We start from the raw sequence: 13,436 nt of genomic DNA, 5'->3' as shown, positions 1-13,436 counted from the left end.
TGTGCCTGGTCGAATGAAGACGTTTTTGCTTTCTATTTTCGGGTTTGTTTATGCAATGACGGCTACTAATGATATTCCTTGGGGAATAATTTAGGGTTTTCTTATGTTATATAATGAACTATTGGGTGGACAATTAAAAGTGCTAAAAAATTGATTAGCTGAACCAATTCAAGCCAATATGTAATTCCATTGAGAAATTTTGTGAGATGGAGAGTGTTATTGTGTCTCTTGTTTACCTTCCATGAAAAGCTAATAAGATCGAAAATACCATCCCTTACCTTATAGACGTAGGTCATGTTGACCAAACCACATATATCTGTATTCATCTCATTTATTTTTGACTTTATTTATCAAATTCATGTTTTATGTATTATATTGCCGCTTATGTTCCATGCTTATCAAACACATTACCTACATTAATCGATCATCTTCTATTTTCTAACACGCACATATATATATAATTCCATTTAATTTTTTATAATTAATGATAGAGTATAAAACATATTTCTAGGCCTCAACCATCAACTTAAGCTTTTGGTTGAGTTGGTCTTCTAACAATTAAGGGTCTGTTCACATTTACTTAATTTCAGTTCAGTTCAGCTCCAATCAGTTCAGTTCAGTTCAGTTCAGCTCTTAATTTCCCTGTCACATAAAATATTCATTTCAGCTCAATTCAGTTCAGTTCAGTTCAGTTCAGTTCCAATCAGTTCAGTTCAGTTCAGTTCAGTTTAGTTCAGCTCAGTTCAGTAAATACGAACAGGCCCTAAATCTAGTTAAATTTTTTTTATCAAATTAAAGTTAGTGCACAAAATCAAACTATATCAAGTACTTGGAAACGAGGGTATACAATTACGGCCCTCAAAAAAAGGTATACAATTACGTAGTAGATATATTCTGCCACACGTCACATGGGCAAGAAAAAATTCGAATTTTCATTTAATACTCCGCCTACTAAGGACATGTATATATATATAAATAAGTTTATAACATCGTAAAATCTTAATTCGAGCCAAACAAAGAAGCCTTAGAAGGCTAAACAATAACAGTTCCGATCCAAAGATGAGGTCTCTTCGCCTAATCTTCTTAAAGCTCTTACTTATAAACGCAGCACTAGCATTATTAGCAAAAAATAGCAAAACTACTGCAATATCTGCTGCTACAAAGTTGTTGCAAAAGAAATCAATGCATAAGATTATCCCAGTTAATGTGGGCTTGATCTTGGATGAACAAGATTACTGGGTTGGGCAGATGGGTTACAGATGCATTAAAATGGCGCTTTCGAGCTTCTACGATACTCATCAGTATTACAACACCAGGCTAGCTTTACACACTAAAGATTACAAGCATTATGATGTTGTTAGTGCTGCTGCTGCTGGTACGTTAATCAAACCATTTGTTTTTGTTTTTGTTTTTATTTTGTTCTATATTAACAATATTTAATTATTGTATTTGGTTCACATATATTTTTTTTTTTTTTTATAACGAAATCTATGATCTCTGGAACATCCTGAACTAAGATCGATCACCTTCTATTTGGCCTCGTAATTTATACTTTCTGGTGTATCTGTTGAGCACATAAACAACCCACATATGAACATTTCTTGTCCCACACTAAAAAAAAAAAAAAAAAAAAACTAAAAAAAACTAAAGGGGGAGTATAGTGGTAATGGAATTTCACACTGAAAGAATTCAAGAGTTACCACCGCTATATAATACTAAGAGTTAAAACCGCATTTCTTGATCTTGTAAAGTAGTGGACTTGCACTCTCCCGTGAGGGGTGCGGCTCAGACCCATAATAGACCTTATCATACATATATAACGCATGCTTCAATAATTTTATTTTTAATTTTTTAATCTTAATTTTAATTTTTTATGTTATTTATTTATTTATTTTTGTGATATATATGTGATTTTTGGCTTCTTGATATAATGCATGCATGATTTTTTTTTTTTTTTTTTTTTAAATAAAAAAGGTTAGAAGTTGATGAGTGTAAAGCCCTTCATTTATTTTGTCACAAGTTTGTAGGTTCAAATTCCCGACCTTTTTAGAGAAACTAAAAAAATAAAAAGCGAAATCGTTTGTAGGTTCAAATGTAGTTCCTAAAAGGAAAGGCGTATGTAGGTTCTATTTGGATCAATGTAGGAATTACAGGGGGGCATCCATAAAATTTAGTATACCAATTTTATTTATTTATTTTTTTTAGAAATAAATTTACGACAAGAATGATTTCATTATTTACAATTTTACATAGTACATACGAATATACGATGATACAAATTACAAACCATAGAAGAGGAAAATGCTAAGGAATTTATGCTTATTTTAAAACCTCGATCTATATTATACGAAGTATAATTTTAATTTTTATTGTTATATGCTATATAAATTGAGACCTTATTATATACTCCCTTCGTCCCAAAAAGGAAAGATCCATTTGGGTTGATTACGCGGGTATTAAGGAAGTTAAGTAAAAAGAAGTAAAAGTATATTGGAAATATAAATTTACATGGGGTTTGTGAAAAAATAGAGAGAGAAAGTAATAAAATAACATGGAAAATCAAATTTTTATATGGGGAAGCTAATTTTGCACAAATATTGTAGCAAATTGGTGTGTGATTTAATGCAAATATGTCATTCTTTTTGGGACAAAGTTTTGGCCAATTGAGTCGTTCTTTTTGGAACGGAGGGAATATTAATATCTTAATAACTACTGTATAAAAAAGATGACTTTAATATTTTGTATGGAGGTGATCACAACCATTGACTAGTTCAGGACTTCAGGGTCGTATTTCATACACGGATTATGTTTTCTATATAGGTCTAGTTGTCCAATTACACACAAACAATTCATTTTCTAAATAATGATGTTTGATTTGCTAGCTAAGATTATACAATAATTAAGGTCCAAATAATTTTTTTTTGGTCATAGTTACGAGATCAATGTCGTTGAAATAATTAAGATGCCGTTATTTAGCTTCCTTAATTAATTTATAATTGTACTCCCTCCGTCCCTAAATTACATTCCTCCTTTCTATTTTTGGTATTTCAAAATTACATTCCTCCTTTCTTTTTTTGGTAAGTTTTTTTTAGTAAATTAACTCTCTTTTTCAGTTTTATATTTAATGCATTCTCACTCATCCTTACCTAATCTCACTCATAATCCTTGTGCCAAATTACAATGAATATGATTTGTTAAAAAATTTTAATTAGGAGCATGTGATTGGTCCTTTTCTTTTGCAAAGGATTGATGACTTATCATGAGTAATAACTCATCTATTTTTGTACTTCCCATTGCATTATCTAATTATTGTTATTTGTCTTATTCTTCCCTTCTTAATTCCCGTGTAAATTTCCAAAGAGGAATGTAATTTAGGGACAGAGGGAGTATGTAATATTATCTCCACAATAATAGGATATACTAACATGCATGCAAAATTTTTAAGTTAGGTATTTAGAATCTAGTGACTCTTATGGTAACTGCAGTGATAAGGACAAGTTTAACAGCTAATTAGTTTCTCAATAATTGCTACTACTTTTAGTACGAGTATTAGAATAAGACTTTGAAGTTTACGCGGGCTAGACACGGTCACCGGGTGTAATTTAACTTTATGTGTTAAGTACGTTAGAAATTAAAGATGTAATATTACACATAAGTACATAACGATGCAATATGCATTAATAATTAATTAATTATGCATGGCTACATGCAAGTTGGAAAATAAAATCAATGTCGGTCCTAACATATATAGGGTACGGGTACCTAATGTTTTATATAGCCCTAAAGGAGTAAAGGCTAGCTATATATAGCATTAAAGCATTCTTAAAAATTGTATGAGTATGTATAAATTAGGAATTAATAACAATAATATACGTAAATCATTATAATTACGAGTAGTACAATACGGAGTATTTATTTTTATGATTTCCTAAATTTATAGGAGTACGATTTTCTAGTGTGTATTTAATGGTTATATATAGCCCTAACAGCTACATATAACATTTTCCAAAATGTAGTGTATTGTTTTATATAGCACTGAGGCTATATATAATCATTAAATTCACTTTTGAAAATTGTATAAAATTAGGAATTAATGAAAAATTACACGTAAATCAGTATAATTAGTATTTTTTTTATTTATTTAAATTCTTTTTTTTTTTTATGATGTTCTAAAAATTTATATTTCTATGTAAAGCAGTGTATGATATGCATGCCTTTTTATATTCACAGTAGTATAGCGTAGTGCAAATTTTAAGAGATGTGCCGATTAATTTGTTAATTTGTGTGTTGCAGCCATTCATCTAATCAATGATGCTGAAGCTCATGCAATTATAGGGCCACATACATCAACAGAAACCCAATTTGTGATAAATCTTGGCACAAAGGCGCAAGTACCCATCATCTCATACTCTGCAACAAGTTCTTTCCTTTCATCTCTAAGAAGTCCTTACTTCATCCGAGCTACCCAAAAAGATGTACATCAAGTACGAGCCATCGGGGCGCTTATCCAAGCGTTTGGTTGGAAAGAAGTTGTGCCAATACATGGTAATGATGAATATGGTCGAGGCATTATGCCTGATCTAGTAGACATGTTACAAGGAATCAACGTGCGTATGCCATACCAAAGTGTAATTAATCCACTAGCAACCGATGATCAGATTTCAGAAGAATTGTACAAGTTGAAAACAATGCAAACAAGGGTGTTTATTGTTCATTTGTGGCCTAATATAGGAATTAGGTTGTTTCTTAAAGCTAAAGAGGCAGGGATGATGAGTGAAGACTATGTTTGGATTTTGACTAATGGGATGACTGATTTGCTCGAATCTTTCGATCATAATGCCCTCGAAGCAATGCAAGGTGTACTGGGTGTCAAGACTTATGTTTCAAAGACACAAGAGCTTCAGAATTTTACTAGTAGATGGTCGATGAATTTTAAGCATGATCACCCAAATGTGTACGGTTTATGGGCTTATGATGCTACTTTTGCTCTGGCTAAAGCAGCAGAGGAAGCATTTGTTAGTAGTGTTAACAACTTCAATTCATCGAAGATGATTAAAAATAATAGCACTTCAACTGATCTAGATGATCTTGCAGTCTCCAACATTGGGCCAAAGCTTGTCCAAGCTGTATCGAAAACTGAATTCAGAGGTCTTGCAGGAGATTTTAGCCTCAACAAAGAAGGTGAACTAAAACCATCCATCTACCAAATCATAAATTTGGTTGGAAATGGATGGAAAGATGTCGGATTTTGGACTGCTGAAAATGGACTAATGAAAGACCTGAAGGGAAACTTCTCTGCAGGTTCTGCATATTCTACATCGAAGGTTGATCTACGAGCTATCATATGGCCTGGAGACACTTTTGCTGTTGCTAAAGGTTGGGTCATTCCTGCAAGTGACAAAAAGTTGAGAATTGGAGTTCCTATCAAGGATGGATTTACTGAATTTGTGAAAGTGCAGAAAGATCCTGATTCTGACACCACCAAAGTCACTGGATACTGCATCGATGTTTTCGATGCTGTTATGGCAAAGCTTCCATACTATGTTTCCTATGAATATGTTCCTTTTTGGCAAATGAAAGAGACGGCCTCGAGTTCTTATAATGATTTGACTTACCAGGTTTATCTTGGGGTAAGTACAAAACATTTTTACGAGTATATCAGCTTAGTTCCCGTATGATTAAGATTATAAATGTTTCTATATTAGGAACTAATAAACTAATAATTCACAAATTCCTATTTGACAGGACTATGATGCTGTTGTTGGAGATGTGACCATAGTTGCAAACAGATCACTATATATAGATTATACACTCCCATTTACGGAATCTGGTGTGACAATGGTTGTTCCAGTGAAAGAGAACCATACAAAGAGAGCGTGGTTGTTTATGAAGCCGCTGTCATGGGATCTCTGGGTTATGACCTTTTGCTTCTTTGTGTTACTTGCTTTCATAATCTGGGTTCTTGAACATCGTGTGAACGAAGAGTTCCGAGGCCCTCCCTTACATCAAGCAGGCACTGCTCTCTACCATTCATTCTCAACCATGGTCTTTGCACATAGTAAGCTGCTCCATCTTAACCCGTGTTTTTTTAGCTAGCTCCTAATTTTACAGGCTACAAAATAATTACTACCTCTGTTTCAAATTATTTGCAACGATTTGACATAAAGTGTGAGTAAAGAAGATGAATAATCGTTTACAAATAATTTGAAATAGAGGTAGTACAAAATTTGTGCAACTGTTTTCTGAGGTTAAAATCGTTTCCTGCAGTCCTGGTATAACCTTATTGATTCTTGTATATCGCGAACAGGTGAGAATATTTTAAGCAATCCAGCAAGGTTTGTGATGGTGGTATGGATATTTGTGGTGCTCATCCTTACACAAAGCTACACAGCAAGCTTGACATCTATGTTAACGGTCCAACAGTTGCAGCCTGCAGTCAAAAGCATAAATGAGCTGATAAAAAACAGGGACTCTGTAGCATATCAGCAGGGCTCCTTTGTTGAAGGACTCTTAAAACAGCTAGGATTCAAAGAAGCGCAACTAAAACCCTACAAAAAGTGCGATGAGCTAGACGAGTTACTGTCAAAAGGCAGCAAAAATGGGGGTGTTTCTGCAGTTTTTGACGAGGTTCCATATATGAGGCTTTTCTTAGCACACCATTGTCAAAAGTATTCCATGGTACAACCTTCTTACAAGACTGGTGGTTTTGGCTTTGTAAGTACTTCATCTTATCTCATTTATACTTACTACTCCGGATTTTGTTATAACTGTCTTAATTGACCGTCCTACAGAACAAGATTAGTATTACTCAATAACATTTGATCCACAATTATATTTTATAGTTATCAATCTTAATCATTAACTTTAGCATAAGGTGCAGATTCATATGAATCATTCATGTGATTGACTTATTGCAATACACTATGCTGTGTAGTAAATGTGTCTGCTTTCTTCTCATTTCTGATTTTCGTCATATATAAACAAACCGGCCATCAGACGGAATGACTATATACATGGATCATACAGGTTTTTCCTAAAGAGTCTCCTCTGGTGCCCGATGTTTCAAGGGCAATTTTGAGTGTCACAGAAGGGGAAAAGATGGTGGAAATTGAAAAAGAATGGTTCAACACACAAGACAATTGTGACAGCTCATCCAGCAACAATGTGTCTTATAATTATGAATTTAGTCTTGGACTTGAGAGCTTCTGGGGACTGTTTCTTATAGCAGGACTAGCTGCAGTTGTCGCTCTTGTAGTATTCCTAGTGCAGTTCATGTGCAAACATTGGCATATATGGAAACAGAATAACGGTTCAATTTGGAATGGACTCAAAGAACTGTTTAAGACATTTGATGAGATAGACCGGTCATCCCCTAGCATCAAGAAAATTCAGCAGCAGCTAGAAAAGAGCTGTCGTACTTGTGAGAATCATCGTGGTGATGATGCAGCTGAAAGTATGCCTAATACGAACTGCCATCCTAGTCCATTGAGAGAATCATGAAGCCATTCATTTGATCTGCTCAAAAGATGATCATTGTGACATTACTCTGTGGATACATATATACTTACTACTAGCCTAGAACGTTTGAAGGATATAGAAATACCTACTAGTCTGCCATATGGCACAGTTACATATTAGATCTTGTTAGATAAAATAATGGGTATACCAAAATCCAATCGTATGTAACGTAATGTAATTTAATTTTTCAAACAGCTAGATCGAATTTGGTCTGATATTATGTAACATATGTAACGTGTTGCTTCTAGATTATACAGAGTATAACTTAATTGAGTGTTTCAACCTACTTAACAGGAGTTAACAGGATCGCACAATAATCATTTTTTGAAACAACATTAACTGGTGGAGTAAAAACATTTCTGATATATAACCCACATGAAATTTTTGCTCACTTTAACCCTCAAATGAAGCAAAAACAAGATAATTTCCAACACAACATTACGCATTAATTTCTCACAAAATAACAAAAGGGGATCCTTATTTGCCAGAATTATGAAATTTTAACAAATTAAAAATCCTCACAAAACCACCAACAAAATCATCACAAATCACCACAATAAATTAATTTTCAGGAAAATAACAACCAAATGAGCAACAATGAGAGAAAATCAAACTTACCCAAATGACAGTTTTCCCCCCATTTCAACAATTTGACAAAAAATGACCAACAATCTAACAATAAATCAAAAATTAGGCAAAAAATGCTCACTAAATCTCTAAACTTTCAAAGTCAAACCCTAAAACAACATCACAAAATGTACAACAAATTACAATCAAACAAACACCATAAAACTCAAATCAATTTGACAATTTCCAACAAACCCAAAAACTTAACACAAAACAAAACCAGTAAATCATAATAACAATTGAAAATAGAGAGAACAAAAGAAGAATACAAACCAACAGAAGTGATGATATCAGTGTCAGTAATTTGACGTTTTTTGAGACGTTTGAAGAAATAACCAGCAACCCAAATAGCACCCAATGGTCCTTTACTTGATAAAGACACTGTGAGTAGAACATTGTTCTCTTTCTCTCTCCTCCTTCTTCTTCTTCTTCTTCTTCTTCTTCTGGGTGTTTTTCTGGGAAAATGGTGTTTTGATTTCTTACCAAAAATGGTAAAACTGGGTTTATAGCAGTCATCAGAAAGAGGAGAGAGAAGAGAGAAGAGAGGGTTTTTTAAGTTGTGGATTGCTAAACATTTCCGTCCAAAATGATCACCACTGCCAACATTTGGTGTGAGTGGACAACCATGTCCTTACTATATAACCACCAATTTTTCCTTCCCGGCAAACCCACCACCCCTTCCAACCGGCGACAACCACCACTACCCTGACCGACGACCAACCATATCCCCTCAATGACAAACCACCACCTTCCCTCGTCGGCGGGAAGGCAGTGTTCTTTTTAATTTCCGGAAATAGCGGTAACCGGAGCCCGAAATCGGGCATGGTAACCGGTTTTGGGCGCCGGTTATCGTGCCTGGTAACCGATTTTGGGCTCCGGTTATCGTGCATGGTAAACGATTACCACGGTAACCGGAGCCCAAAACCGGTTACCGTGGAGTGAATTGATTTTGGGCTCCGATTACCACGATTGTCGGAAATAAAAAACCACCGCCTTCCTATCGGCGAGGGAATGTGGTGGGTTGCTGGTCGCGGTGGTGGTCATCACCGATTAGGGTGGTGGTGTCAAGTTGTTAGTGATTAGTGGCAAAAAAGAAGATAGTGGTGAAGTACTAAGGGCATGGTTGTCCATTCACACTAATTAATGTCGGCGATTTTGATCATTTTTGTTGGCGATATTTAACACCATTGGAAATAAGAGGTTACCAAAGATAATTCATATACAAAGTGACTATCATTGGAAATATGCAAAAGTAGGCGGCTACCAATGAGAATTTCCCAAATAATTAATTTTAATTATAAAATATCCCTCCTCGCTCCACCCACCCACTAGCCCAACCACTTCCCGCCCCCAGTCCCATCTCCCCCTCTACTTCCTCCCACTGACTTCGGCTGCCCCTTCCACTGACTCCGGCTTCCCTTCCCCCAACCCTCAGTCGTCCTTCCTCGTCCCCCCTAATCCATCACAACCACCAATACACTTTCTCTTTTTCTATGAAATTAAAATCCCCAAAATCAAAGTTGTTCTTCTTATCATTCATCCATCATCAATTGTCCTCACCGACCATCACCATCAGTTAGCATTATCATCAACAAGATAAAAAAAACTTGGTCCTTGGCTTAATCGAATCAATTGATTTGGGCTAAAATTGAAGCTTACAACTATAGATTATGGGCTAGCAGTGCTGCTCGGTAGTGAGGCGGTGTGGTGATGTTGATTGCAGGTTGGTGTGACGGTGGTTGGTTGTTCAGCAGAGTGGCGGTTATGGGGAACTGTCCGATTGCTGGCTGATGTTGCGGACTTGGTGCGTGAGGGAGTAGGGCCTGGGGTGTCAAGAATTGGGGCTGGAGTGTTGGAAATTGAGCCCGAGGTGTCGGGAAATGGGCGTTGGTGCCGACGCCGGCAGTGGAGGGGGAGAGGGAGAGGGAGGGTGGTTGTTGGGTTTGTTGTGGGAGGGGTGGTTATTATTATTTTTTTTAAGATAAAGTAAAATATGATACAACTAACCTTAGTTAAGTATTTTTAATTATTTTAAAACTAACCTTGGTTAAACTTAACAGTCAGTTAACGGTTTAAGCTAAATAAGGTTATAAAAGTAATATTTAAAAAGTAGGAGGATACCAAAGATAATTCATATACAAAGTGGCTACCATAGTACCATTGGATATATGCAAAAGTAGGCGGCTACCAATGAGAATTTCCCAAAGTTGAAATACATTTTGATGAAGATTGTTAAATTTGAACATAGATTTTTATGTTTGAAAATCGAAATTTATTTCTAAACAAGTTTGTTAAGTTTAGATATAGATTAAGTATTATTCATAGACTCTGATCTAAGAGTATATCTTTTTTATTTTATTTTTTATTTACTTAGTTTATAACTTTCTAGTTAGAATCTCGATTGAAAATCATGGAGTTGTATATCGGTGAACCCAGGTATACAAAACCTGCAAATCAATGGATCACAAAGGATAATTACAGATTCCATAACAATGTAATATTTTCACACTTTATTTAATTTGTGATATGAAACACAAATACCAATCATTGTACGTTATAATAATTCACGATAGAAAATATACATGTTCCATAAATGAGTCTGCTGTTATATAAACGGTTAATTAATTTTATTCTTAAATGAGGTTAAAATATTAAAATCTATTACTATATAAGTACTGATGTACCTTCAAAAAAAAAAAAACAATCCTTTGTCAAAAAAAAAAAAAAAAAGGGTACTGATGTAAGGTCAATCAGTATACCAAATAGTACACATTTTGTATACGTATATATTTATAAAAAAAAGTACTTTATAAATGTTTGGATAGAAAAATGGGCCACTTAAATACTACTCAATATTTAAAGAATTTGGCCCTTCTAACAACTTAGGCCCAGCCCAATGATAATTATAATCCTACAAATAGGCTTAATGCTTAAAGTTGAGAAAGATGTAGCGTCCCCATTAAACTAAACTAGGTTTTTGTCCCCCCCCCCCCCCCCAAAAAAAAAAAAAAAAAAAAAAAAAAAAAAAAATCTAAACTAGGTTACCATTTGGAGTTGAGCGATTGTGGGTCAACCATTGCCCTTCAGAAGTTTCTCCTTATGTATTTTCGGACACTTTGTCCCTTGATTAATATATTCACTTGATGCGTTTTCCATCAAAAAAAAAAAAAAAAAGGTTACCATTAAGATAATATTTTAAAACATACCCATTATTGCTCATTACAAATTTACCCTTGATTATATATACTAATACTACTAGTATCTATAGTTCCTTATATACAAATGTTATGGTTATTCACATAATTTTCAATAGCAGTGGCTATTCGTATTTTGTAAGCAGGCAACACAGATATAGGGCCTGTTCTCTTACGTTGAAATTCAGTTCAGTTCAGTTCAGTTCAGCTGAGTTCAGTTCAGTTCAGTTCAGCTCAGTTCAGTTCAGCTCCTAATTTCCTTCTCTTATAAAATATTCATTTCAGTTCAGTTCAGTTCAGTTCAGCTGAGTTCAGTTCAGTTCAGTTCAGTGCAGTTGAGTTCAGTTCAGTTCAGTTCAGTTCAGCTGAGTTCAGTCAATGAGAACATGCCCATAAAGACATAATAATAGAGTAATCAATTGTCCGTCAAAACTTTGTTGGAGGATATATATTTTGTCGTGATCTTATATTAGAAAGGAAGGCAATCTTATAGCTTATATTTGGCTAAGGGCTAGCTTGTTCATATTTACTTAATTTCAGTTCACTTCAATTCAGCTCCAATCAGTTCAGTTCAGTTCAGTTCCAATCATTTCAGTTCAGTTCAGCTCTTAATTTTCCTCTCACATAAAATATTCATTTCAGCTCAGTTCAGTTCAATCAGTTCAGTTCAGCTCCAATCAGTTCAGTTCAGCTCAATTCAGTAAATATGAACAGGCCCTAAGTTAGTCTCATTTGGGGTGGAGCCATTACCGTCATGAGCTATCTCTTTATATGCTCGTGGCAGTTTATTGATTGATTATAAATTTGCTAGCTTACCCTTTAAAAAATCAATTATTTTAAGTGATGTGTTCATTTTTTTTTTTTTTGAAGGGAAGTGATGTGTTCATTGCTTCACCTTTGATCATTTTTGTAACTTGATATATTTTATTCAAATATTCAATTAGTACGTCAAATAAATAAATAAATCAAGTTACTAACCTTATGTATTGGCCCTTTTGGGGAAGAATTCATCATGAATTGACCAAGTCGTCAATCATAGGAGTTTCTTTAAAGACTAATAAAATTATTACAAGTATTGCATCATCCAATCTAATTTTTTTAAAAAGTTTTTTAATTAGCTAATTAATTTGTCATGACTCATGAATGAATCACAATAATTAAGTTGACTTTAGAGAAAAAAAAATTGAAAGGAAATTACGAAGAATACATTAAGCCATTCAATCGTTTTCATATTTTGAAGATTATTATTTTTGTCAAATAAAAAAAAAAAAGAGATTTTTATTAAGTTTGATGATAAATTGAACAATGCAAATACCTTGTTATTTCTTGGAAGATTAGCAACAGTTACACTAGATTATTGATCTTTTTGCTAGCTTGCTGACGGATATTCCTACATGTATACTAGACAATTAGATTTATAGTTCAAGTTTTTATTTTTTTTTTATTTTTTTATTTTTTTTTAATTTTATTGTTTATTTATTTTTTTTATTTTTTAAATTTTTATTTATTTATTTATTTATTTTTAGAGAAAAGATATCATTTAAGTGGGTTGACAAATATGACAAATTGACAATCACTTTAATTAAATATTTCAACTCTTTAGTTTATTTTTTAAAAGCCTAGTAGGCCAGGATTAGGAAAGTATGTAATAACTCTAGTAACTTTGTAATAAGCTGACACCCTTATTCTCCTTTATCCTAGTCAAAACCCTAACCCATCAATCCCATCATTAGTTATTCAGTTCTTGAATAATTGGGCAACTATTGTCAATTTGTTTTTTTTTTTTTGACAACAATTTAAAATGTTATTGTTCTTGTAGATGGTGTCGGTAGGTACGTAAGTATATTCATCTCTGTAGGAGCTGATAGTTTTTTGTCCCTCGTACTAAAGAAATTTACCGAAATGGTCCATGTAGTATACAAGTAGGTCTTTTTTTTTTTTTTTTTTTTTTTTTTTTATATTGGTTATCATGGATTAGTTAACATATTAATCGTCTCTTTTATGTGTTTGCAATAAACTTTATATTGCCATCCAAAGTGATCAAAATAGGCCTTTGGCTTGGTTTGGTAAATTTGCGATCAATCTGTATGAAGACAC

General features: G+C 33.9%; 1 protein-coding gene across 1 annotated transcript; it reads left to right on the top strand.

The window, feature by feature from the left end:
• The first annotated feature begins 1,212 nt into the window (after positions 1–1,212).
• LOC145599161 (glutamate receptor 2.2-like) lies at positions 1,213–7,376 on the top strand. The gene is made up of 6 exons (XM_081655572.1): positions 1,213–1,375; positions 4,294–5,630; positions 5,746–6,058; positions 6,308–6,714; positions 7,027–7,309; positions 7,357–7,376. Exons 1-6 carry the CDS (start codon positions 1,249–1,251, stop codon positions 7,374–7,376), a joined length of 2,487 nt encoding a protein of 828 aa, XP_081511698.1. The 5' UTR covers positions 1,213–1,248.
• The last annotated feature ends 6,060 nt before the right edge of the window (positions 7,377–13,436 follow it).

This window comes from Chenopodium album, chromosome 20, assembly GCF_948465745.1.
Source record: "Chenopodium album chromosome 20, dcCheAlbu1.1, whole genome shotgun sequence".
In the NCBI taxonomy this organism is placed as follows: Eukaryota; Viridiplantae; Streptophyta; class Magnoliopsida; order Caryophyllales; family Amaranthaceae; genus Chenopodium; species Chenopodium album.
Note: the sequence above shows the minus strand (reverse complement) of the source record. Positions and strands in the feature narration are given on the sequence as shown.